The 27,357-nt window shown below is 40.5% G+C and overlaps 1 protein-coding gene across 2 annotated transcripts in view; it reads right to left on the reverse strand.

Annotated features, from left to right (window-relative positions):
• C9H1orf21 (chromosome 9 C1orf21 homolog) overlaps window positions 1–27,357 on the reverse strand; it is a 187,135-nt gene that overhangs the window by 37,335 nt on the left and 122,443 nt on the right. For both annotated transcript variants that reach the window (XM_075002625.1, XM_075002626.1), the window contains exon 3: window positions 27,226–27,320. In XM_075002625.1, coding sequence (XP_074858726.1) covers window positions 27,226–27,320 — 95 coding nt within the window. The remainder of the gene's footprint in view (window positions 1–27,225; window positions 27,321–27,357) is intronic.

Consider the following 27,357-nt stretch of genomic DNA (forward strand, 5'->3'; position numbering starts at 1 on the left):
GCATAATCCCAAGCACATCTTTGATTCTTGAACATTTTTAGTTTTTCTCTCTACTGCAGCAGGTTTGATACCAGGGCCAGGAAGGTAGCGGGCTTATTGCCGTTGGTTTCGTCTCAAAATTCTTTTCTGTAGCTGAGTCCCAATTTAGTAAATCAGAGTCGCTTACCGAGCACTGGAAATATCCTGACTCAGAAACCTCTCTAGTTTCACAATATTGGTTCACATTGTTTTCAGGATCAGCATTTTCTGGTTTGCAAGGCTTCTGCAGTACTTAGAAATAACTCACAGAGTAAGGAAATAAACAATGCGGACTAAATTGAGGGGTCACAGCCAAAACAACTGAAGTCATGTTTATTTTCATTTTGTTTCTCCACTGTCCTCATTTTATTTTTCCACAGAGCCATCCATCAGGAAAGAGATACAGGAAAGAGAATGAGAATTGGGAAGGTAGGAGGAGATATGGCCAGGAAATTTCTATCTTAAACAACAGTTCACAACGTTAAGAAGTCTAAGAACCTCTGGTGTACAGCATGATTTTGCAGGAGGTCTCTGTGATCTAGGCCATGTCTACACTTGCAGAAAACTTCAAAATGGCCATGCAAATAGCCATTTCGAAGATTACTAATGAGGCGCTGAAATGCATATTCAGAGCCTCTTTAACATGCCACCGGCCACAACTCTTCAAAATTGTTGCTTTTCGCTTCCACACAGGCTCGTCCAGACAGGGGTCCTTTTTGAAAGGACCCCACCAACTTCAAAATCCCCTTAGTCCTATCAGCAGAAGGGAGATACAAATAAAGACCATCACCACATGGTATAGAATAACCACATCAAGTGTATTTTTTCAAACTACTATGTCTTGTTTTCATCTGTATGGCTGCGTCTACACGTGCACGCTACTTCGAAGTAGCGGCACCAACTTCGAAATAGCGCCCGTCACGTCTACACGCGTCGGGCGCTATTTTGAAGTTAACTTCGACGTTAGGCGGCAAGACGTCGAAGCCGCTAACCTCATGAGGAGATAGGAATAGCGCCCTACTTCGACGTTCAACGTCGAAGTAGGGACAGTGTAGACGATCCGCGTCCCGCAACGTCGAAATTGCTGGGTCCTCCATGGCGGCCATCAGCTGGGGGGTTGAGAGATGCTCTCTCTCCAGCCCCTGCGGGGCTCTATGGTCACTGTGGGCAGCAGCCCTTAGCCCAGGGCTTCTGGCTGCTTCTGCGGCAGCTGGGGATCTATGCTGCAGGCACAGGGTCTGCAACCAGTTGTCAGCTCTGTGTATCTTGTGTTGTTTAGTGCAACTGTGTCTGGGAGGGGCCCTTTAAAGGAGCGGCTTGCTGTTGAGTCCGCCCTGTGACCCTGTCTGCAGCTGTGCCTGGCATCCCTATTTCGATGTGTGCTACTCTGAAGTGTAGACGTTCCCTCGCTGTGCCTATTTCGATGATGGGCTGAGCAACGTCGAAGTTGAACATCGACGTTGCCGGCCCTGGAGGACGTGTAGACGTTATTCATCGAAATAGCCTATTTCGATGTCGCAACATCGAAATAAGCTATTTCGATGTTGGCTGCACGTGTAGACGTAGCCTATGCGTCCTGAAAACCCAATTCAGAATGCAGAGTAGCAATGGACAACCATGACTATTGAGTGGCCCATTAACATTACTCAGGCAGCCCTCCTTCATCTCAGTGAGCCTCCAGGGCAACCCGCCTACGGCCCACGCACCCCTTCTTTGGTGCCCTCCCACATGCGTACATTGCTCACTGGAGTCCAATACTTCCTACTCCTTCCCTGCCCTCCCAGCACTTTGAGTGTCACAAATCCACTGATTTGCATTCCATCACTCTCCCAGAGCTTGAACGCTGCAAATCAGCTGTTCACAGTAAACCGCAGGTTGTCCACCACTGATGCAGACCATCCTCCTCCTCCCTCCAAAAAGTCCTTCTTAGAAGAAAATACTTCCAGAATCCTTTTACCCCCTGCACCTGAGTGGTGGGTAGTTCACTCCACAGGATTATTTAATTAGCTTAGCACTATCGAGCACGTCTGCTCAAATCTACACTACTTTTAAACGTAACGATTTAGATCTGTAATATTTTCTATTATAAAGTAAGAATTAAAAATTGCTTTAAAATATGTAATATTTAATCATATAACAAGCAGCAGAGGCACTGAGACCTTGGAGTATATTTTTGCTCATTTTAACAGACATGCAAATACACAAAGCTTAAACTTTAAATGAATGATCTCTATAAACTGGAACACTGATAAAGTAAAGCATGTAGGCATGATAAATAAGTTGCTTAATGTTAAGCACATGTTTAAGCCCAGAATTAAATTTAAACACGTATTTAAGTGCTTTCCTGATTGTAGCAATAATGCATTTTACATAGTAAGGCAATACTGTTGTTGAGGATTGATTTTACAGCTAACCAAGTGTCGTAAGTGTCACTAATTGTAAATCTATGCTAAAAGTGACAATATATGAACCTGTAATCCGGTATTGTTATACGTTTATTGTTGTACCATTAAATAATAATGTTTAAAATGAGCTAAATGTGTATGCCCTGAACAATTAAAAGTGGTTGAACAGGTGGCTACAGGAAAGAAACAAAATGCAGCGTCAGGATGAGCTGCCAGAACTGCGTACAGGGAGATAAAAATTTATTAACTTCCACAGGGCAAATGCTAGAAAAATTCTAGAGGTGAAAATATATTTGGCGGGTCTTGCGATGTTTAAGCTTTGCTCAAACATCTCTGAATGACTCAGTCTAACAATAATAGTTGTTCTTAAGTGAAAGCCTCCTCTTCATGTTTTTCTTTAGTGAAATGTAGAGAATTATAGATCAACTTAAATGTCAAGCTACAAATAAAAACTAGCAGTAACATAACACTACCCTATTTTTCCACGGTTATTACATCTTTTCTCTAAATATACACACACCACCCCTTACACTATTCCTGTGGTTGACTCCCATTTTCCCTTTATTAGGGACTGCAAGACATTTACAAAAAAAAATTAGAAAGACTTCCCAGTTCATCTCTTAGTACAAAAAGCAAACAGAATGCTTACCAATTCTAAGAGAGAAAAAAAAGTGGGAAAGTTCTACATACTGTATTATACCTTCTGTTAATCCTGATGTAAGCTATCATCCATGCTTACCTATAAAGGCTGCCAAAAACTTTTCAACCCTGCCAGAGCTAGTAATATTGGCCAGAAATATTTGTCGTGTCTCAGCACAGTTTAAAAAAAAAACAAAACAAAACAGGATACAAGGTTTACAGAGTTAGGGGAAAAAGTGCAAAGGACAGTAACAGCAAGCACTGGTTACTGAATATTGTTGCAATACATAAAACCAAATTGATTCAACTTCTGTTAATTTTATAGGACTGCAGCATGGCAAATACACTTCATTTAGGTTTTAGTGTTGCTATGAGTCACACTCTGGTTAGGAAAGACACATTATGTAATTAACATAAGGCAGTGATTTCCAGTACTCAGCTGGGAACATGGCAGCATTCTACTTTACAAAATTAGATATTTTTTCCTTGAAATGAATCTATTGGGCTACATCTAACACCTCAGCCTTACTTTGAAGTCCCTTCACTCCCCAAAATTTTGACAAAGACAGTTAGTTAAAAGTATTATAAGACTATGAAACGTAATTGTGCCTTCCTTAGGTAACAAGCAAAAAGGCCTCAACAGTTTTCTATAAAAAGGAATGAATCTAAGAAAACAGACAGGTTATAATTTAAAAGAAATGCTCAAGGTTTGCAATAAAAAATAAATTTAAAAATTGCTGATTGACTTATGTACAGGATTTATATCTGTTTTAAAACATTTGTGAAAGTGTATTTTGAGAACTTAATGTGATTGTATCAGTTCATTGTAAGAAAAAGAGTTCTAAAAAAAGCAAAGTAAAAATTTAGCCAAATGTTCTAAACCTGGTACCTTAAGTTAGGCTCTTAAACTTACATTTAGACAGCTACACAGAAACAGCCTGGGTTTTAAGGTGGTGAGCATCTGCAAGTCTCCCCAAAAGCCATGTGAGCTGCAGATTCTGACCACCTTTGAGAATTATATAATTTCTATTAAGTGTCCCAAAAACAGATTTAGAAGATCAGCATTAGGTATCCAATAGTGACCGAGAGATAGCCATGTTAATATGTATTCTATCAAAAAAAAAAGCAGTCATGTCGCACTTTAAACACTAAGAAAATAATTTATTCGGTGATGAGCTTTCATGGGACAGACCCACTTCTTCAGATCATAGCCTTAACAGAACAGACTCAATATATATGTCCGTGTTCAAACCACATTAATTACAGAGTCACAAGCACATTCTCCTGCTCCTCAACTAACATCATATGTGCCATCATGTGCCAACAATGTGCACACATGACATATATAGGACAAACTGAAAACACTCTTCGACAAAGAACGAATGGACTTAGAGCAGACACCAAAAATCTCCAAATACACAAACCTGTCAGCCAGCACTTTAATGGAGTGGGCCATTCTGTTAATGACCTCAGAGTTTGTGTTCTACTGAAAAGAGACTAACAACCGTCTGCATAGAGAATGCTCAGAACTAACATTCATATTCAATAGTAACAAAGAGGGAGTTGTGCTACTCTATATACTATCAAAACAAAAAAGCAGTCAAGTAGCACTTTAAAGACTCACAAAATAATTTATTAGGTGAACTTTCGTGGGGCCGACACACTTCTTCAGACCATAGCCATACCAGAACAGACTCAATATTTTAAGACACAGAGAACCAAAAACAGTAATCAAGGTGGACAAATCAGAAAAAAAATGATCAAGGTGAGCAAATCAGAGAGTAGAGGGACAGAAGGTGAGGGGGAAGTCAAGAATTAGATTAAGCCAAGTATGCAAGCGATCCCCTATAGCGACGCAGAAAATGCCCATCCCAGTTCAAACCACATGTTAATGTGTCAAATTTGAATATAAAAGTTCGGCAGTCTCTCTTTCAAGAGTGTTGTGAAAATTCTTCTTCAGTAACATGCAAACTCTTAAATCATTAACAGAATGGCCCACTCCATTAAAATGCCGGCTAACAGGTTTGTGGATCAGGAGTGTTTTTATGTCTGTTTTGTGCCCACTGATTGCTATACTTACCTACACGCTTCTAGTTCCATCCTGCACACATAACTAGATCCATTATTTACAGTCAAGCCCTTAGGTACAATCGCATTTGCTCTGATCCTACTGACAGAGACCAAAAACTACAAGATCTTTACAAAATATTCATAAACCTGAATTACCCATCAGGAGAAATAAAAAAAGCAAATCGACAGGGCCAGACGAATACCCTGAGACCAGCTACTACAAAATAGACCCAAAAAAGCCAAGACCAGAACACCACTGGGCATTACCTACAGCCCCCCAACTCAAACCACTGCAACGATTTATTAAAGACCTACAACCTATCCTTAATCAGGATGCCACACTCCAGAAGGCCCTAGGTGACAGGCCTGTTCTCTCCTACAGACAACCTCCTAATCTTATGAGGATTCTCACCAACAGCCACAGTCTATACCGAAGAAACATCAGTCCTGGAACTTTTCCTTGCAACAAAGCCTGCTGCCAGCTTTGTCCACATATTTTTTCTGGAGATACCATCACTGGACCTAACCAGGTTATTCACAGAATCATGGGCACATTCTCATGTTCCTCAACTAACATCATATATGCCATCATGTGCCAACAATGTCCAGATGCTTTGTATATTGGACAGACTTCAAAGTCTCTTAGACAAAGAGTTAATGGGCACAAAACAGACATAAAAACACTCCTGATCCACAAACCTGTTAGCTGGCATTTTAATGGAGTGGGCCATTCTGTTAATGACTTAAGAGTTTGCATGTTACTGAAGAATTTTCACAACACTCTTGAAAGAGAGACTGCCGAACTGTCTTTTATATTCAAATTTGACACATTAACGTGGTTTGAACCAGGATGGGCATTTTCTGCATCACTATAGGGGATCGCTTGCATACTTGGCTTAATCTAATTATTGACTCTCCTCCCCCCACCCTTCTGCTCCTCTACTCTCCGATTTGCTCACCTTGATCATTTTTTTTTCTGATTTGTCCACCTTGACTATTATTTTTGGTTCTCTCTACCTTACATATTGAGTCTGTTCTGGTATGGCTAAGGTCTGAAGAAGTGGGTCTATCCCATGAAAGCTCACCTAATAAATTATTTTGTTAGTCTTTAAAGTGCTACTTGACTGCTTTTTTGTTTTGATTCATATTCAAATTCAACACATAAACACAGTGGTTTGACCAGGGACAACAATTACCTGACCCATTATAAGGACTCTTTTACATACTTTGATGTTTAACATAACTCTTAACTTCCCCTTCCCCCTATTGTCTGTCTGCTCTTCTGATTTGCCAACCTTGATAACAATTTTTCTGATTTGTCAACCCTGATAATTTTTGGACCTCTGTGCTTTATATACTGAATCTGTTCTGGTAAAGCTATGACCTGAAGAGGTTGGTCTGTCCCACAACAGCTCATCACCTAATACATTATTTTATTAGTCTTTAAAGTGCTACATGCCTGCTTTTTTGTTTTGATTAGGTATCCAAGTTTGAAAACTCTGGGCACTGTCTTAAACAATTTCCCCTCTTCCCTCCAAAAAAGAGTATTTGCCACAGTGTAATAATATTCATATTTAGCAGCTGCAGACCTCATTTTGAAAAGGGTGATGCAGGCATGGAAATGAAGTGACTTTCACAAGGCCAGTTAGGGAGTTAGTGGCCACAGTGTGAGTAGAACAAAGGAATACTCTCATGCACATTCCTCTAGCAGACCTCACTGCCCTCCTGGAAGAGAATGTGTGTGAGTAGATATTAAGAGGAGCAAATGTGGGCCCTTTACAGAACAATTTATTTATAAAAAGAAAATGGGTTTCCAAATCAACATAGTAACAAAGGCACTTTGAATTTTCTGGAGTATTTTTACTTCTACAGATATAAATACAGTCAACATTAATTGTTAAAACAAGGAGACATAAGCCTAGAGTAAGATTCAAGTGCAATTGATGAGTGCATTTTAATTTGTTCAAAGTATAAGGGAGTGATTCTCAACCCAATCAGCACGTTTAAGGCTTATGTAACATCCTCAGGGCCATGTAGTAGTACTGAATGTGTCCCACACTGGCAAACAGTGGAGAACCATAAGTATAAGGACATTCACATATCTTTATCAATTTCACAGCCTAGATTATTTTGACGGATTCACAAATGCAGTTTTAAATTTATAAGGAAATATTTAGTGATTGAAAAAGTAGACTTCTTTCACGTGAATCTTAAAATGAAGAAGTGTCAGTTGGGGTGTTAAAATGGTTAATCAGGTAAACAATGGTGCTTAACCCCTTAACTTAATTTAGGTCCTGAGGCACTGCCTGCTGGCATGGCCTGGCCACGGACATAGGGGCCCACTGCCCAATCCACTGGCCCCTCTGTGGCCGGAGCTGCTCCAGCACAGCATGGCCGGCTGCCATTGGCATTCACTGGCAAACTAATAAGCATACCAGTATCCCTACCCTTTCAATGTTTAACATCCCTAGTGTTAATGTGAGCTGTTAGGAAATGTTTCAACCTTAAGTCTGAATAAACTTTCAAAACAATCCTGACTTAGGCATTCTCTCTTGCATGTGCAGGCATACACATGCGCATCTGTGCTCACATACAAATCAGATTAATTAGCATTAATTGAAATATTGTCCATGTTTCTGGATTCGCTGAAACTAGACACAAAGAGTAAATACATATCCTTTTATTTTATGACCAAATTATCTTTCTGTATTAAACAGTTATTAAACAGCAATAGCTTGTTTCAGAGGAAGATAAATGAAAACCACATTACTACAAAAACACTAGAAACAAACAAAAAGCCCGCCCTATTACTAGCACCATTCATTGTGTAGATGAGATGGGGCACATCTAAAAGAATAAGTAAATGGTCTGCTTCTTAGAGTAGTTGTCTTATGTAGGATGCAGCTTGTAAGTGCACTGGAAGTAAGTCAGCACTGGTGGAGTTCAGCTGCAAAGCCCCCTTCTGTGTCACAGCAAAGCCAGCAAAGGTTTGTTCTATAGTGCAAACCTAGAGAAAAGTTCCACCCAGCTCCACTCCATTCTTCCCCACCCCCCATAAAAGGAGGTGGTAAATGTACTCTTGAGTACACAAAATAGCATGAACTACTTTTATCCTGGAGGGATCTATATTATACCCCTCGTTACTGCAGTCTTGAGTTTCTCAGGAACCATGAGCGCCATGTCTGTCACGAACCTACACATTAACAGCGATATACTGTTCAGGTGATTAACTCTCTGAATGAAGCCAGCTATAAATAACGCTCCAACAACAAAGATTTTCCAAAAAATATATAAAGTCTGGATCAATCTATCAAACACCAGAGGATCAGGACAAGGAATAAAAACGACAAATCCACAAGCCATTTTTGCAACCAAATTTCAGCATCATGATCTTTAGGATGTAGAACTTTAGCTGCTTTGAAGTTAGTTACATGAGTCCCGCAAGTCATCTGAAACACAGAGAGCTGAACTCCAGCACCCCACAGGAGACACACTACTTGTGTGGTCTAAATCAGAAAATAAAGACTTGGCACATATGCTACCATTTCACCATAAGCCACACAATGTGCTAGTTTCTTCTGGCTCATTTTTAAATCATACCCCCATTCCCTTTAATCTTTTGTTATTACAAAAACATCTCCAAGGTTCGACATCAAAATCTATTACCTTGCCAACTTCATCACTCTCATGCAGTAGTTTCTCATTTGTTCAAGGTAACTGAATGTATCTACAGTAAAAGGGGAATCAGGAAACTTGGCAGCATGTTCTTTCCACTACTCAAAGGATCCCAATACCCACATGTGGGTCCACATGTTTGGGCAGATGGAGAATTGTCTCACTGTTACCTTGTGTTCCCTGCACGCAATCTGTTTTGTTGGGTTCACCTTTTGCCTCTCACCATATACTCTGGGTTTACCTACAAGAGAAAACTGTAAAAAATAATCTAGAACAGGATTTCCCAAACTTTATATAGTTGGAACCTGTTTTTTTTTCAGCACCTTTTTTTGTAGCCCAAAAATATAAATGCATATTACAAAAACCAATGAATGAAAAAATGAATACATTTTCACTGTTTATTATTTATTCACAATAATAACAGTACATAATGATATAAATCTTGATATAAAATACTTAAGTGCCTAACTTATTGTTATTACCTTAATTATGCAGGAAGATATTAAATGCAGCAAATTAATAGGTCTGTGTATGATAATTTGTATATTTTCTAAGGACCAGTATTTTTTTTTCCCAAGCACCGGTACCGGGCTGGAGACCACACTTTGGGAAACACTGATCTAGAATATCTTTGCTGTGTGCACACACTTATTTCAGAATAAGAATGCTGCTCTGAATTAAGCTAAATCAGAAAAAGGCATGCTTATTCTCGCTGCTAAAAGAGTCCACACACAGGGAGTGATTCTTCAGTAGCTACTCCAGTCAATTTCCCCATAACAACAAGACCTTATTTGTACACTCTTAGCAAGATGGAATGGCTTTCTGTTACATATGCGTAACATGAAGGAATCCTGATCTCTGCCTGTCGTTTCTAAGCACCATTGCAACACATTAATAACAAACAATAAGAAACATAAAAATAAAGCTCAGGAAACACTGTTAAGCATGACATGTTCCCCAGCTGAAGTGGGGTACAAAAGCATGCTGAATTAAGACTGTGTGGGCAACTTCAACTTTAGTGTTTCTTAATGACTGACTGCTGGACTTTGCAACTGCAACACTGTTTTTTCCTAGTCTCTCTCTCTCTCTCTCTCTCTCTCTCTCTGTGTGTGTGTGTGTGTGTGTGTGTGTGTGTGTGTGTGTGTGTGTGTGTGTGTGTGTGTGTGTACACACTTTCTTTTCTTTCTTTTTCTTTTTTTTTTTTTAAAAGAAATCTGAACAAATATATTTCATCAAGTGGAAGCCTACTGACTTCCAGATAGTTAATCAACATGGTTGGAACCTTCAGATTCTGTACACAGCCCTCTCTCACATGAGCTAATGGAGTAACTGATAGTACAGGTTGTACCTCCCTAAACCAGGACTCTATGGTTCAGCAACATCTGTGATCCTGCAGGGTAGCTGGGGTCTCAGCTGCTGCAGCAGGAGAGCCAGAGCTGTGGCAGCTGTGGCAAGGGCGCTGGGGATGGAGCAGCCAACAGCCAGCTGCAGGGGGGCTGGTGGCTGGCAGCCTGGATGTGGCAGTGGCAGGCTGGCCAGTTGGGGCAGAAATAGAGGTCTCAACAGCTGACAACCCATGGTCAGATTTCCTCATTCATGACTGGTCTGGTCCCAAGGGTGCTGGACCAGGAAGGTCCAGCCTGTATCAGTAGGTTGTTGTCTTCTACCTGAATCACCACTTGCAGGACCTGTACTTTGCCATACATTTGCTGATAGCAGGGAAATGATACGATTTAGTAATCCTGGGTTCAATTCCAACTTCTGTAGGAGAGTATGTCTATTCGTCCCAAATACTATACCCCACCTCCACCCCAGTCGCTCTGACTGTCCTGTTTGTCCCAACCCAACCCATCTGCTCATCCTATTTGGACTTACTCCCAGCTCTTTGTCTAGCCAGCCCCTGTCTTTCTTCCTGGCTCTTCCTCAGAACCTCTGGAGCCAGTCCTTCATGCTACTTCATTTCAGTCATTCTGCTTTCTTTTATTCATTCATGCTGCAGGAGCATTAAGAGCACAGGAGAGAGAGTCTCTCAGGTCCCTTGTCCTGCGCCTGCAGCTAGTGTATCATGCTCACTGCGGATGGAAGCTTGGGACAATTAAGCTTCCAAACTCAAGCATGAATTTACTGAAGATGTATGAATAGAGAAGTTTCTTATAACTTGGTCAAATTTGGACATTTTTTCACAGGGACAGCAAAAATCACGTCCCTGACACCAGAGCCAATCTCCCTCCCAGCCCCCTCCGAGATTAAAATGCAAACCTCTGCTCATGGGAGGTGCTTAAATTCATCAACAAAAGTCATATGATTTCCATTTAACCTGAGCAAAACAATGTATTTTCTCCAATTTTGTCCTCAGAAGTGGCTGAAGTATGTTTGCGGAAACAAACTATATATATAGTTTGAACCTCAGGCAAACACATGACATGGAAAATTTCACCCTAACATCTGAAGCATTACACTGTTGTGTGCAACTGAGAAACAGGATCTTATATTAGGAAGTATCTGGGAATCATAACTATAGGCAGTGGTACTGTATCTGCGTATAATCCCATGACATCCAAACATTCACATAGTCCTCTTCCACTTCTCAGTGGATGTTCCCTTTGGAATAATTTAAAAGCAAAGAAATTTGAAATATTCAAACCAAAATCTTTAACTGCAGAAGAACCCCAAAATTAAATTTATCTACCTATATCTCAAGAGCTTAAACACAGGTTTAGGCACCTTACATAGCAAAATATACAAAATGTAACATTTTATATCCAAATACTCCTCTCAACAAAAAATTCTTTCCCTTACATCACTGAACATTCCAAGAGCTATCTGTATATACTAAATGACACATGCTAAAAATTCTTCAGTTTTGCTATATTCGCTGTGTAAAATCACTGATATTTCAAAATGGAAGACATTTTTGAAGTTTACAGTGCTTGCATGTACATCTACACTGTACCATATAAACCATATAAGAGTAGTAACAGAGATAGCCATGCTAGTCTGTATACTACCAAAACAACAAAGCAGTCCAGTAGCACTTTAAAGACTAACAAAATAATTTATAAGGTGATGAGCTTTCGAGGCACAGACCTACTTCTTCAGTAGTTTCCTGTTGGGGCAGCAGCCACAAGTCAGGTTGCAGTCCCTGACAAACCGCTGCTTGTGGCACTGGTTCTCCCAGCTGGGGGGAACCATGCCGCAAGTCTCTGTCTGCGTGCCAGGCTCCACCATCGCTGCAAGCAGCTGTCTGTGGGCTGGACTTCCCAGTTGGGGAGCCTGACAGACACACAGCTGCTTGAGCCACAATTTCTCAGAAATCAAAATTGTGCTTCTCGAGGGTTTACTGTACATGGCTAATCCCACTAAAGTAAATGGAGACTACTTGGCTACGTCTACACGCGAAGCCAACATCGAAATAGCTTATTTCGATGTAGCAACATCAATGTAGCAACATCGAAATAGGCTATTTTGATGAATAACGTCTACACGTCCTCCAGGGCTGGCAACGTCGATGTTCAACTTCGACGTTGCGCGGCACCACATCGAAATAGGCGCTGCGAGGGTACGTCTACACGCCAAAGTAGCACACATCGAAATAAGGGTGCCAGGCACAGCTGCAGACAGGGTCACAGGGCGGACTCAACAGCCAGCCGCTCCCTTAAAGGGCCCCTCCCAGACACACTTGCACTAAACAACACAAGATACACAGAGCCGACAACTGGTTGCAGACCCTGTGCCTGCAGCATGGATCCCCAGCTGCCGCAGCAGCAGCCAGAAGCCCTGGGCTAAGGGCTGCTGCACACGGTGACCATAGAGCCCCGCAGGGGCTGGAGAGAGAGCATCTCTCAACCCCACAGCTGATGGCCGCCATGGAGGACCCGGCAATTTCGACGTTGCGGGACACGGATCGTCTACACGGTCCCTACTTCGACGTTGAACGTCGAAGTAGGGCGCTATTCCGATCCCCTCATGAGGTTAGCGACTTCGACGTCTCGCCGCCTAACGTCGAAGTTAACTTCGAAATAGCGCCTGACGCGTGTAGCCGCGACGGGGGCTATTTCGAAGTTAGTGCCACTACTTCAAAGTAGCGTGCACGTGTAGACACAGCTCTTATGTCCTAATAGCTAGTCTTGGCTTACGTACCTTATTGAATAAAGACCTGAAATAATTTGGGCTAACAGCTACCGGGACCAGTAAACTTTTTGGTCTTTGAGCTCTAAAAGGATGACCTGAGTTTTCTAACAGCTTCACACAAAAAATACTTCTGAAATTTAATACAAACCAGCTATATGTGCAAATCTGCAATGCACACATTGAAGATGAGATTGCAAGCACATCCATGCGCACAGACAGAAAATCCTTGCAGCTCCATTGATACATACATACATGCAGCTCCATTGGGTGGGAAAAAATTGCTTTTAATCAAAAAATTGCATTTTTATTTAAACATTTTTATTTAATCAGTACCAGGTAAATTAGTAGAAACACTAGTAAAGAGTAAAATTGCAAGGCACATAGAAGAGCACGAATTGTTGGGCAAAAGTCAGCATGGTTTCTGCAGAGGGAAGTCGTGTCTGTCTAATCTATTAGAATTCTTTGAAGGGGTTAATAAACATGCGGACAAGGGGCACCCAGTGGACATAATATACCTAGATTTCCAGAAAGCCTTTGACACGGTCCCACACCAAAGGCTTTTATGTAAATTAGGTGGTCATGGGATAGGAGGAAAGGTCCTTTCATGGATCGGGAATTGGTTAAAAGACAGAAAACAAAGGGTTGGAATAAATGGTAAATTTTCACAATGGAGGGGGGTAACTAGTGGTGTTCCCCAGGGCTCAGTCCTGGGACCGATCCTGTTCAACTTGTTCATCAATGATCTAGAAAATGAGGTAAGCAGTGAGGTGGCAAAGTTTGCAGATGACACCAAGTTGTTCAGGACAGTCAAAAGCAAAAGGGATTGTGAAGAACTACAAAAAGATCTCAGCAAACTGAGTGATTGGGCAGCAAAATGGCAAATGAAATTTAATGTGGGTAAGTGTAAGGTAATGCATGTTGGAAAAAATAACCCAAATTACACGTACTACATGATGGGGTCAAATTTAGCTACGACAGATCAGGAAAGGGATCTTGGAGTTATAGTGGATAGTTCTCTGAAGACATCCACGCAGTGTGCAGCGGCAGTTAGTAAGGCAAATAGGATGTTAGGAATTATTAAAAAAGGGATCGATAATAAGACAAAAGATATCATACTTCCCCTATATAAAACTATGGTACGCCCACATCTCGAGTACTGCGTGCAGATGTGGTCTCCTCACCTCAAAAAAGATATATTGGCATTAGAAAAGGTTCAGAAAAGGGCGACTAAGATGATTAGGGGCTTGGAAAGGGTCCCATATGGGGAGAGGCTAGAGAGACTGGGACTTTTCAGTTTGGAAAAGAGGCGATTGAGGGGCGATATGATAGAGGTATATAAAATCATGAATGGTGTGGAGAAAGTGAATATAGAAAAATTATTTACCTTTTCCCATAATACAAGAACTAGGGGACACCAAATGAAATTGATGGGTAGTAGGTTCAAAACTAATAAAAGGAAATTTTTCTTCACACAGCGCACAGTCAACCTGTGGAACTCCTTGCCCGAGGAGGCTGTGAAGGCCAGGACTCTATTAGGGTTTAAAAAAGAGCTTGATAAATTTTTGCAGGTCAGGTCCATAAATGGCTATTAGCCAGGGATAAAGTATGGTGCCCTAGCCTTCATAACAAGGGCAGGAGATGGATGGCAGGAGATAAATCACTTGTCTTCTGTTCTCCTTCTCTGGGGCACCTGGCATTGGCCACCGTCGGCAGATGGGATGCTGGGCTTGATGGACCTTTGGTCTGACCCAGTATGGCCATTCTTATGTTCTTATGTTCTTAAACTAGATTTTTTTACTTGTTTGAAATTATCAATAAAATACTAAATTTCTCATTTAAAAATAACAGTTACATTTAAACCATATCATGCTACACATACACTTGCATTCTCATAAAAAGGAATTAATGGCTCCAGTCTGTCCAGCCTAACTACCAGCTCTTGTGTCTTGAAAGTTCTGGGCTTTCAATTTCTGTTTCTCAGCAGACTAAAAAGTAACATGAAAAAAGACAGACACAAGCTGGACAGGATTATTCTTGTTCTGTGCTTATGTGGTAGTGGACCTTGGCCAACCATAGTGTAGGTGTTATTTAAGATATTGTCTTAAGACATAGAAATAATATATTGGAAATGACAGAGGCAGCACAGAAAGCACAGTGAGAGGAGTGACCTACAAAGAAAAATGGAAGACATTACAGAGCTTCTTATATTCCCCTGTACTTCTGCCACAGAAAAGAGACCCTATCTAGGAATATTTTGAAGAAATTCGTTCCCTGGGTAAAAAAAGGAAAAACATTGCAAGTGTAAGTGGTGCAAGAACATGATGCAGTACTTAAACGGCAAGAGTGAAGAATTACAAAGTCCGTGGGAATGAAGGTTGTTTGGAACTCTGAAATCTTAGTAATTCTGAACAAAAATGTTATTCTTTCAAATGTTCTTAGGTTCTACAGTACTTTATGAAGAATTCTGGAGTGAGCCGACTCATTTTTGTCACAGACAAACAATATTTAAACTCATGAACTTAATCTCAGGATAGGATTTATATTAAAATTAGATTTTCTCTGCAATGATTTTCTGGGATTTAAATCACTGATTGACAGAGAAGACTTATTGGGCCAGAAGCTCAAGTGGACTTCAGTGGAACTATGTCAGTTTACACCATCTGAGAACCACATCCTATGAAAAACCCACAAAGTCAAGGGCACTGCCAGGCATGGATTAGGATACTTAACACATTAAAAATGGTACATAGTATCTTGTCCTTTATTGACCATGACCCTATAAATGAGGTTTATTTTCCTGTTTCACAAATGAATTTTTGTTCTCTCTCTCCAAGGTACCAGCAGTGAAAACTAGCTAGATACAGTCACAGAATGGTCATTTCACCAACAAAAAAAAGAAAAAATTAATATCTGTCCCAGGTGTAAGTGGTCAGTTTCATAAAGTAAACTAGATGTCTTTTTATTCGGGGTCTAAAGGGAAAAACTGTTGTTCTGTCATACAGCTGTCCCTAAAAATGCTACTTTTCTAAAATTTCCCCTGACAGCAGTAACTTTCTGTAGAGAAACTGTCTAATCGAAGTGACAGCTTGGACATGTATTTGCATTTAAAGCAACTGAACACTTTACAAAAATTTGCCATGTTTCATAACAGTGAAGTATAATACACAATAGGTATTTAAAAGTTTTACTGGAAAATTATTCCTTCCTTTATTACACAAAAGATTAATCAAACTGAATGATCTAAAATGAGGCAAGGGATCAGAGCATAAGTATTAAAATGTTCCTGTTTATTTCAAATTATTTTAATAGATACAAAGATAAACATAGTATATGAGTAATAGAAAATAAGGGTACAAAATAAAAAAACTACAGGTAAAGGCATGAGTTTGACCAAAGCCTATTTGATGGGAAATGGCATAAAAGAACTGTTTTACAAACACTGAAAGACGTGTAACTGCATGTGAATACTGGATTTCCCTGTAAAATTACATTTTCAAGGCCACAAGAAATATCACTTGGTTTTTTTAATATTCTGTACTTTAAAAATGAGTGTGTACCCATACCACTATAAAAAGCAATCTGTGAACAGATCAACAGTATCTTAAGCAATGCAAGGTTTTTCATAATGATGTGTCAATATTTAAATAAATATTAATTTTAAATCAAGATATTTGTTCCCATATCTGTATATACTTTTCTGCCCCGTCGAAATATCCAGTAATAGAATGAATTTATTTTGCTTCAAGTGACAGTCACTAAAGAGAACTCATCCTTCCTCACCTAAACTTTCGATGAGAATTTAAATTAATACTTAATGTAATAATTTGCTTTGATCTTTAAGTAATAGGCTATGACCCATAACTGAAATTAGTTAAACTGGCATAAGCTCATTAGGAGAAATCATCTTTAGAGCATCACAGCAGTTCTCAAAATAGATTATTTAAATAAGGAAATAAGAAATAGCACGAATTGTTTAAAATATGTTCATTACACCTTTTCCCTGCATTTCTAGTTCAACTCCAAGTACATCTCTTTCCATTCAGAAACGCAAGTGAAACAGAATATCAAATGTTATAATTCTACTTAAAATTAAGTATTTTAAGTACTTTCAAGTACTTAAGTAGTTTTAACTATTACTTAAGTAATTTTAATTATCTATGCCTCTGATGTACTAACTACACCTGTAAGTGGAGGCTCAATCCCAAAAATGAGGAACTGAGCTGAAAATCTGGTAAGTGGTTTTTCACCTCCTGGGAAAAATCAAAAGCCAAACATACATGGGGAAGAGAGACAGACAAAATTGTGGGGCAGGGGAAATGAGGGACAGCAGCCCAGTGTGTATCAATAAAGACTACAGGAAAATATCTCTGCCGTACTATGGGCGACAGACAATGGATAACTTAATTGTTCCCTCTGGCCGCTGTCGGAAAATGGATAATGGACTAGACAGACCACTCGTCTGACCCAGTATGGCCACTCATATTCATATGCCCTTCCAAAAGGCCTTATTCCATACAAGTCAATGACAAAGTTAATTGAAGGTGCTTCTGATTTGTTTTCTTTTCCCCAAAGCAGGTGATTTAAAAACAACCCCTCCTGCCCCCTGGTAGGGTGTGAGAAGACATTGCAGCGGTTGAGAGTGCAGTCCGACCCCTCTTTGAATCCTCAGGAGAATCTAAACAGACCAGTCTGTGCAAGGTGAAAAGCCGCAAAATAACTGCCAGGGGAACTACTGCAGAACAAGGCGCGCTTGCCAAGACTTCAAGGCTACACTGGCAGTAGGCCACAAGAGATAGTGATAAGAAATGCATAGTCAATTTTAGGCAATCTTATGTTAATGAGTTCAGCTTTATCAGCTAGTGTTAGCAGACCTGTTACAGAGCCTCTCTCCGAGCGAAGCTCCGACCCGTCAGGTTTTTCCCCACTAGTGACTGCGGTGTCTCCGGGGCTCCCGTCGCGGGTGTCACGCGCTTTCAATAAACCAAATATAGCACTCGCCTTCTGGGTGCAGCCTCGTTTCTGGGGAACCCGAGCCTGGTTGGCTACACCCCCTAAACCAAAAAAACTCAGAGGATGGTTGGGGAAATCTGTCCATTACCACAAGCAGATCTTGAATGGCTGTCCTGCAAATGATGAGAAGACAATGCAGCAAATGAATCCGTACATTTTTGGCTCTATCTTTTTTATCCTATTTCTGGCTCTTATCTCTTATGAAGAACAACCAAAAAGGAGTTTGAAGAACAGCTAGCTAATAATTCAAAAAGTAAAAGCAAAATGTTGTTAAGTACATCAGAAGCAGGAAGCCTGCTAAACAACCAGTGGGGTCACTGGATGACTGAGATGCTAAAGGAGCACTAAAAATGATAAGGTAATTGCAGAGAAACTAAATAAGTTCTTTGCTTCACTCTTCTAGCCTGAGGATGTTAGGAAGATTCCCAAACCTAAGCCTTTCTTTTTAGGTGACAAATCTGAAGAACTGTCTCAGCTGAAGTTGTCATTAGAGAAGGTTTTGGAACAAACTGATAAACTTAACGGTAACAAGTTACAAGGAACAGATGGCATTCACCCAATAGTTCTGAAAGAGCTCAAATGTGAAATTGTGGAACTATTGAGCGTGGTTTGTAACCCATCCTTCAAATCATGTTCTGTACTTAAAGACTGGAATATAGCTAATGGGATGACAATATTTAAAAAGAGCTCTAGATGTGATCCTGGCAATCATAGAGTGGTAAGTCTCGCGTCTGTATCGGGCAAATTAGTTGAAACTATAGCAAACAATAGACTTGTCAGACACACCCATGAAGAATTTGTTGGGGGAAAAAATCAAGATGGTTTATTTAAAGGGAAATCATGCTTTACTAATCTGCTAGAGTGCTTTGAGCAGGTAAACAAGCACGTGGATATGCAGGATCCAGTGGATACAGTGTACTGAGACTTCCAGAAAGCCTTTGACAAGGTAACTCACAAAAGGCTCTTAAGTAAAGTATGCAGTCCTGGGTTAAGAGGAAGGGTCCTCTCCTGGACTGATACTTGGTTAAAAGGCAGGAAACAAAGGATAGGAATAAATGGTAGGTTTTTAGAATGGAGAGGTAACTAGTGGTGGTGGTCCCCTCCACCCCACAAGAGTCTGTACCAGGACTTATCCTATTCAACATATTTAAAAATGATTTGGAGACAGGGTAAAGAGTGAGATGGAAAAGTCTGTTGATACTAAACTGCTCAAGACAATTAAGAACAAAACAGAGCTTAGAGAATGTCAAAAGGACCTCACAAAATTAGGTGATTAGGCTACAAAATGGCAAAACAATTTTAATGTGGGTAAATGTAAAGTAATGCACATTGAAAAAACTAATCCCAACTACACATACAAAATAAGGACTAATTTAGCTGTAATCACTCAAGGGAGAGATCTTGGAGTCATTATGGATAGTTCTCTGAAAACACCTACTCAATGTGAAGTAGCAGTCAAAAAGCAAACAGAATGATAAAAGTAATTTTAAAAGGGATAGAGAACAAGACAAAGAATATCTTACTGCCTCTATTTATATCCTTGGTACACCAACATCTTGAATGCTGCCTACGGATGTGGTCCCTTCATCTAAAAAAAGATATATTGGCATTGGAAAAGTACAAAAAAGGGCAACAGAAATAATTAGGGGTTTGGAACATGTGCCATATGAAGAGAGATTAAAAAGACTTGAACTTTTCAGCTTAGAAAAGACGAGACTAAATGGGGATAAGATAGAGGTCTACAAAATCATGAAAGGTATGGGGAAAATAAATAAGGAAAAGTTGCTTACTTTTTCCCACAAAATAAGAACTAGGAATCACCACATGAAATTAATAGGCAGCAGGTTTAAAAGAAACAAAAAGAAGTTTTTCTTCACATGGCACACAGTCCTTGCCAGAGGATGTTGTGAAGACCAGAACTTTATCAGGATTCAAAAAAGAGCTAGATAACTTCAGGGAAGTTAGGTCCATCAATACTTATTAGCCAGGATGGACAGGAATAGCATCACTAGTCTTTGTTTGTCAGAGGCTGAAAACGGATGATGGGGGAGGGATCACTCGGTGATTGCCTGTTCTGTTCACCCTCTCTGGTTGCATCTGGAATTGGCCGCTGTCAGACAGCAGGATACTGGTTGATATGGACCTGTGGTCAGACCCAGTATGGCTGTTCTTATACAAAATATTACATATATATATAATTTTAATACTTAAGACATTTAATATGATATTTATTAAAGGTGCTAAATAAATCTTTGAAGTATCATCATTTTCTACTGGGTTTTAACTTGATACAATTAATTTATTTCCTAGCTATTACTTTTTAAAAAAGCATTATCACTGATTATGATGACAACTGATCAGCTACAGAAGACTGCCAACTGCAATTCTGAAATACTATCATTTAAGTAGATTGCATGGGTCCAACTGAGACTAGAATCTGGTCCGAGTTCAAAGCATAGCCTAAAACTAACAACATGGTTATGCAGGGCACAAATTACATTCTCTAGTAACTGCGGTGGAAACCAATAAATCTTCAAAGAAAAACAAGTGATTTTTTCCCCCCTCATGAAACTGAGACTGAGATATTGACAACAATCAGGTACATAGGCTTTTCTCATTTAACTTTCTACAAATTCCTCTGTAAATTTGTCTTAGCCATGACCTGTAACTTCCCTGCTATCTTAGTACTTAACTTCTCTCAAACCATTATAGATGCTTGTGTCAAACTTGTAGGTTTAGGTGACAAACTGTGCAAATCCCAGCACATAGCCATTACGAGCTACCTACTATATAATTTGGAGAATTTGAGAGTCTGTTTGTGCGTGTGTATGTCCTTTCCTGAGACTGTTTGTTTAAGAATTCCTCCTAAACAGAAAGAGCTAGGACCACCACATTTGGTATGCAGCTCCTTGTCATAACTAGCATGCCCACTGAATAGCAGCATGGCCCCTGCCACCCCAGCCTGCCCAAAGATCAGCTACTGGATGATGCACAGTCCTTGCCACCCCACGGCCACCGTTCCATGGCCACCGTTCCACACCTCCCACGCCAGCCCCTGAGAGAAGCCAGCAGGTGAGCCATGTAGTTCCCAATGCCCTGGGCTGGCCCCAGACCCAGGCACAGCCAGGAAAGTCTTCTAGTATGTTGATACATTTCAAGTACAGATTTTGACAACTAGAAATTGGAAAAATATCTAAGAAATGCCCCACCCAAGTATTACGGAGTTAAATGGATGAAAATGTAAGATAATTATGGAAAGAGGAATCTGTGTTTTTAGCAAAATGTTTCAAATTAAACCTCATAGAGCTTATTACATTTTGGAAAAAGAATGCGAAGCTGCATGAGTACAAGGTACTTTACCTTTAAGGTATTTTACCTTATTCACATGTGTAATTTCACAATGAAATGCCTCCAGCAGTCCATGAGTATGTAAATGAGGACAATTAACTTAGTCCTATTATGAATGTTAATTAGTCTGTTATGATGATACTTTTGTACACCTAATAAATGCTGTCAAGCTAAACAATCAATTCTTTCTAAACGAAAGACTAATGGGTCTTTAAAGCTGTGTTATTTATTCCAATCAGACCAGCATGATGTCTTCAACCAAGACTATGTTTGCCTTTTAAAATATTAAAATATTGTAAATTTGGTGAAACAGCCTTGCACAGTTCATTTGTGTGTCTGTGCCAATCATGTATTTGTACGTACTAAGCAGTTTTAGGTACCTATATGACTCTGTGTGTGTATACATAATGCTCACACAAATACATGGATGCAGTTGCACCTGAATATTGAAAAGCTTATGCTGTATCTCTTGTTTTGCTGAAGCACAAGAGTGGAGGGGAGAGGACAGGATAAATTTCAGTAAGAATTCACCTGTACCAGTCACTTTCATGGGTAATTAAGATCAAACAGGAAATTCAAGCAGAACTACCTCAGGCAAAGGTAACACAAACTGACTGAAGCACAATACAGTAAATATAAGCTACACTGCCCATCTTAATTCCTGAGCCACAGGAGACTGAGTTCAGGGAGCATAATGACAAAGCAGAAATGTGGGATTGAAAAAAGGACTGGGTTGCAGTTTTTAAAGATTCTCCCAGTTTTCTTGTTCCTAAAACTTCAATTGCCTGTAAGTGCTTCATGAAGAGTGAAAATTAAAAGAACGATGATTGTCAACTGCACAACCATTAGGAAAACTAAAGCCTTAGTGACACATGACTTAACCTATCTTTTAAGTTGTAACCTTAATTAGTTTATTACAAGGAAGTTTCAGCTTTAAAAATCTAAAATGTCAATGTGCTGTCAATTCCTAAGAATACCAAACTGCACACATTTCTTGCAAAAGGGCGAGTGTTCTCATAATGGACCTAGAATGAGAGAAAAGTGAAAAACAAACTGTCTTGATATCTTAGACATTTTCTTTATCCTTTAAAAAATCCATATCAAGTATAAACATCCTCTCTGCGAAGGGTCTCACTTTGTAGATTTCTATAGATTAAGGGGATATCATTTTCCACAGTTGTCCCAGGGGGTGCTGGGCTCAGGGCCACCCCCCCAGCCAAAGGTCTTGCCCCACCTCCGCTCCACCCCACCTCACCCCCCTCACCACTTCCTCCAAACTCCACTCCTGCTGTGCCTCCACCCATCCTGCCCTTCCTGCCTCCCCTTGCCCAAAGCCCCCTCCCACAAGCAACACAAATGGGAGGATTACTGGAGGTCCAGGCACAGCATGGCAGCAGAGGTTGCACACCCACGCACTGCTGCAGCAGCCCCGGCAGCCTGCTCCACTCCACCCTACTTCCCTCTCCCCGCTCACTGTGCTCCACTATGCCGGCTGTGTTGCAGTGACAAAAGGGTTAACAAAATAGTTAGGCTTGGATCTTAACTAGTTACAAGTTTATTAAAGCTACAGTTATAAGCGTGCGGTTACAAAAGGCTATTGTTTACTTCTTATATGCTAGCAAAGTACAGGTGTTAACAAGTTACGTTACAATCCAATACAAAGATATCTGTTACCATCTAACACAATGATATCTTGGCACAATGACATCTAGTTACAGAGCTCTAATTCTTTAGCTGTGCACAAAAAAAAGTCAGAGACCTAGCATGGGTGTATCTTACCCTCTCTGCGTCTCTCGATACCAGCGTAGCCAAGCCGGATCGGTCACTCAATTCCACGGAAAGACGAATACGAGGTTGGGCGTCCCCAGTAGTGGACCTTGGGAGGCAACCACCTGACCCGACCAGCAGGTAGTTGGTGGAATGCACTCAAAGTTAGAGTTCTGCTGGACCCATCTTTTATACCCCTTTTGGGTTATGTATTCTCTTTCTTATCTATGGTGCCAGATCATACTGGTCTGTCTTTGTGACTCCAGTTTGTTACAAGGGCATTTCTACTTAGTTTGCACTTGTAAGACAAGAGATAAACAATTTAGGAGTACAGGACATTCTTTTGTGCGGGCGGGGCACGTCCCCTTCTGGGTGATTGTGTGTGTGCATCATATTGATCAGTGCCAGCTGGGGTGATTTCTTAGGGTCCCCCCCCCTCCTCTCATGTTGACAGTCTGGGCTGTTAGCCTTCTAGCTGTACTTTCTGCTTCTCAGGGTCACGATAAGCTAGCATATCTGGGCCTCAATGAGGGCATCAAAGACTGTGCTGTCAGCAGCCATTTCCGTGCCCTGTGTGCTCCTCAGTGGCGGGGGGCAACGAGCAAGCTGGCTTGTAAGGGGGAGACTCTGTCTGGCTACACTAACCCCTGCTTCCACACCACATTAGGCTCCCCTCCCACAGGTCCCATCAACAAGACCATTGAGGTGGCTGCCGCAGGACCCCCCAAAAGCACATGGCACGGGACAGTTGTATCAAACTGTCCTATGGTTCTGATTTTCCCCAGTTCTCTTATTGAAACTTTTTCCCCAACAAAACTGCAATCCCACTCAAAATCAACCTCTCAGTACATCATAAACACAACATTTAACTGTTCTACAGAAATGTCTCTTTTAATAAATATACCCAATACAAGAACTATAAATTATAATAAAAAGAAGGCAGCAACAAAGCAAAAGATTATCTAGCTACTTTCTAAGATGTCACCCAGACATCTTAAAGTTACTCGAGCCTCTCTAAATTCTCCCTGATTGTCACTCAGATAGAATCCTACTCTTCTCTAAATTACGTTGTACCTCTTATGGCTGGAAGCCAATCTAGAATCTTCCCACTGTCCAGAAAAACTAATACAGGTTGAACCTCCCCAGTACCCCCTGTACCTGACTAATCTGACCTGGGAATTTGCCAGACCAAGGGAGGTTAATGCTGGCTCATCTGCTGCCAAGGGCTGCCAGGTTGGCTATCAGGGGAAGAGGCAGGAGCCCCACGGCCTGGGGGGCAGAGCCACACACCTGTGAGGTTCCACTTCTGATCCCTCAGCTCTGCTGCCAGCCATGGGGCTCCACAGCTATGTTGTCATCACCCTGAGTGCCCTCCCATCACCACTCCACCCCCTCCCTTCTGATGCAAACAGGGCATCAGAAACTCTGGGAGGAGAGGGGAGGCATTGCTGAGTGTAGGGACCCCTGGTTTTTGTCTGTGAGTGCTCCAGCCACAGAGCACCACAGATGCAGGAACATAGATGTTGATGGACCAGGGAATTATAGAGGTCCAGCATGTAGCAGCTCTCAGTTCCTCCTCCATGTCTCTTACCAGTAAAACATCACTGACTCCAAAATTAGAGATAATGTTTGCAACAGCATTTCTCAAAAGTAAATAAACATGCTTACATTTATAATGCACTAGATACTGACAGAAAAGGTGATGTTCTCAGCAATGTTTCTTAGGCACACTAAAAAACCATCCAGCTTCAAGCTAAATTTGTGCTGCCCAATGGAGCATCATCAATACAGAACTGCAAACTGAACATTTTAGATCTAGAGTAGAGACTGATGAGCAAACCTATTTCGTACTGTTCAGTTGTCTTCAAGCATAATCTAAAATATCAAGCTGGACCTGTACACAAGAAGGTAAAACACAGCTGATTACTACAGTAATGTACTGCTATTTGGTACCGTAAACTCCCAAATACACAACTAGGAGAGAAATCAACAGTAAGTGGGATTGCCTGGGCCATCAATGATGAAAACATATTAAAATGGTGCCATTTCCAAGAGCTACCTAATTACTCCGACAGGGAGATCACCCAACTGGTGTTAATAGTCATAGCTCCATTGAAATTAATGGCCAATCTTACCTCAGTATTCCGAAATGGAAAAAACTGTATGAAAAAAAAGGTCAGTTGAAAAAACAGACCTAGAAATCTGAAGTGTTACATAGACAAACTAGAGCATTTTAAAATGTCTTTGGAAGTAGTAATTGGATCACTCCTACAGCCCCCTTTATTTCAAATTTAAAATGAAAAAGGAAAGAAAATGCTTTCCCTGAAAGTTAAGCCTGCCATGATTCACTAAATCTGTTTCTTTTCCCCTAAGAATAAACAGTAATATAATTAGAACTTGTCTACATAGGAAAGTTAGCATGGAGTTAGCAAAGGTGTGAATTTAAATTACAGCATATTGCCTACTCCACACTAACTCTGAGAATGGACACACGTGTGCGATTTTGTTTAATACACTTTAGAAATATATTCAACTAGAACACACAAAAGCATGCTCACTATAAAGTAAATGCCCACGCAGGGAGCTAGTGCACAGTAGTTAATGCACACTAATTATTCTGCACCAGATACTCTTCACTTTTTCACCAGGTAGACAAGCCCTTACAGTAGTAACAGTAATGGTAATTTCACATAGAAAAATTCACTTTTAACTGACGGGGGAAACAAATATCAGATATGCTCCATGAGTAAAAACAAAAGCAATCTTGGGTTTTATATATGAGGATAAATCTGGAGGACAACACTAATTTGATGATAAACAAGAAAATAATTGATCTCCAATTAAATTTCAGCACACTGAATTTTGGCAAATTACTTAGAGATACATTACTTATTTTGAGCACCTGATTTTACAAATTTTAAAAGTCACAGCAGGGAAGCACAGAGTAAATCATAAAATGTGTTCCTAAAGCAGTAGAGTGTTCTTCTCATCAGCTGTGAATTTCAGCAGTAGCCACCCCTGAGTTAGGAATATCCTAGTCATGAACTTCGCACATATGAATGCTCATCTGCAGCCTCAGGGAAGCAGGCTGGTGCAGGTGGCAGAAACGTGTGCACTGGAGGACTGCAGCCAGCCCCATCCATGATCTAAGCCCCCACCCATGAGTTACGGTAAGCTCAGGCAGCCCACAGTCTCCTGCTCCCACAAAACTCCCTTGAGTTGTACCCAACCCCATTCTCCAGCACGTGGTGACAGGCTTGGGCACAGGATGGAGGACTCTGGAGGAGCAGGAGACAAACTTGCAGCTGGCAGCTGGGGAGAAATAGTGGTTTAAGCCCCAAAAAAACCTCCTACTCTGAACCCTTCACTTTTGGTCCCATCTTGAATCCAAGGGACCACCCCCCAAAATCTTATAGCCCTGGGCACTCAAAAGAGTTAATCTGGCCCTGTGGTTGGGGGATGCCCTTATGTGCCCTTCAGAATCTCCACCAACCTCCTCATATTCTAATTAAACCAGACTTTCCTCCAGCACCAGTATTCAAGCTTAATAAAAAAACCCTATTTCTCAGCCAATCATATTGTTTTTCCTGTTTTGTTTGATTACTATTACTAATATTGTAACAGTATTATTTTCTACTAACATATTTTTCAGTACAAATATACAGTATTTCAGCTACATTATGAGTTAAATAAGCTTTGGTGGGCTAGCCTGGGAACCTAATTACCATTTATAACATTGTTTCTATGGGAAAATGTATTCTGAGCTCTAAGCAACTGACTTACAAATGAACGTTCAGAACATAACCCATTGTGTTGAGGACTTTCTGTATTTCTAAGAACTCCTTTGAACACCAACAAACCCATCATGACCTGCATAGATTTGTATTTGAAAAGAAGTTGAATACAAATACTACATCCATTGAAGCACTCTTTACAAGATCAAGTACAAACTAATTAACTAAGACAAGCATGAAAAGGTAATACATTTACTTCCCTTACAAGCTATATATAGTTATGGCATTTTTGGGAAAAACATTGGCAGCATGTAAATGTAATATACACGTAAATGTAATATACACTGCATATTTCATTACAAAATCAGAGCCATGTTCATTTCATTTCATGTTCATTTTATTAAGTAAGCAATACATTCAATCCTTACCAAATTTTCCTGGTTCCTGGCTGCTATTTTCTGATCATCTTCTCCCCCATTTTTCATGTATTTGACCTCTTCCACTGGTTTGATTCTGTACTCATCTGAGAACCAAGAAAACGGAAAGAAATCAAGAAAAAG

The sequence above is a fragment of the Carettochelys insculpta genome, chromosome 9 (genome assembly GCF_033958435.1).
Source record: "Carettochelys insculpta isolate YL-2023 chromosome 9, ASM3395843v1, whole genome shotgun sequence".
Classification (NCBI taxonomy): Eukaryota; Metazoa; Chordata; order Testudines; family Carettochelyidae; genus Carettochelys; species Carettochelys insculpta.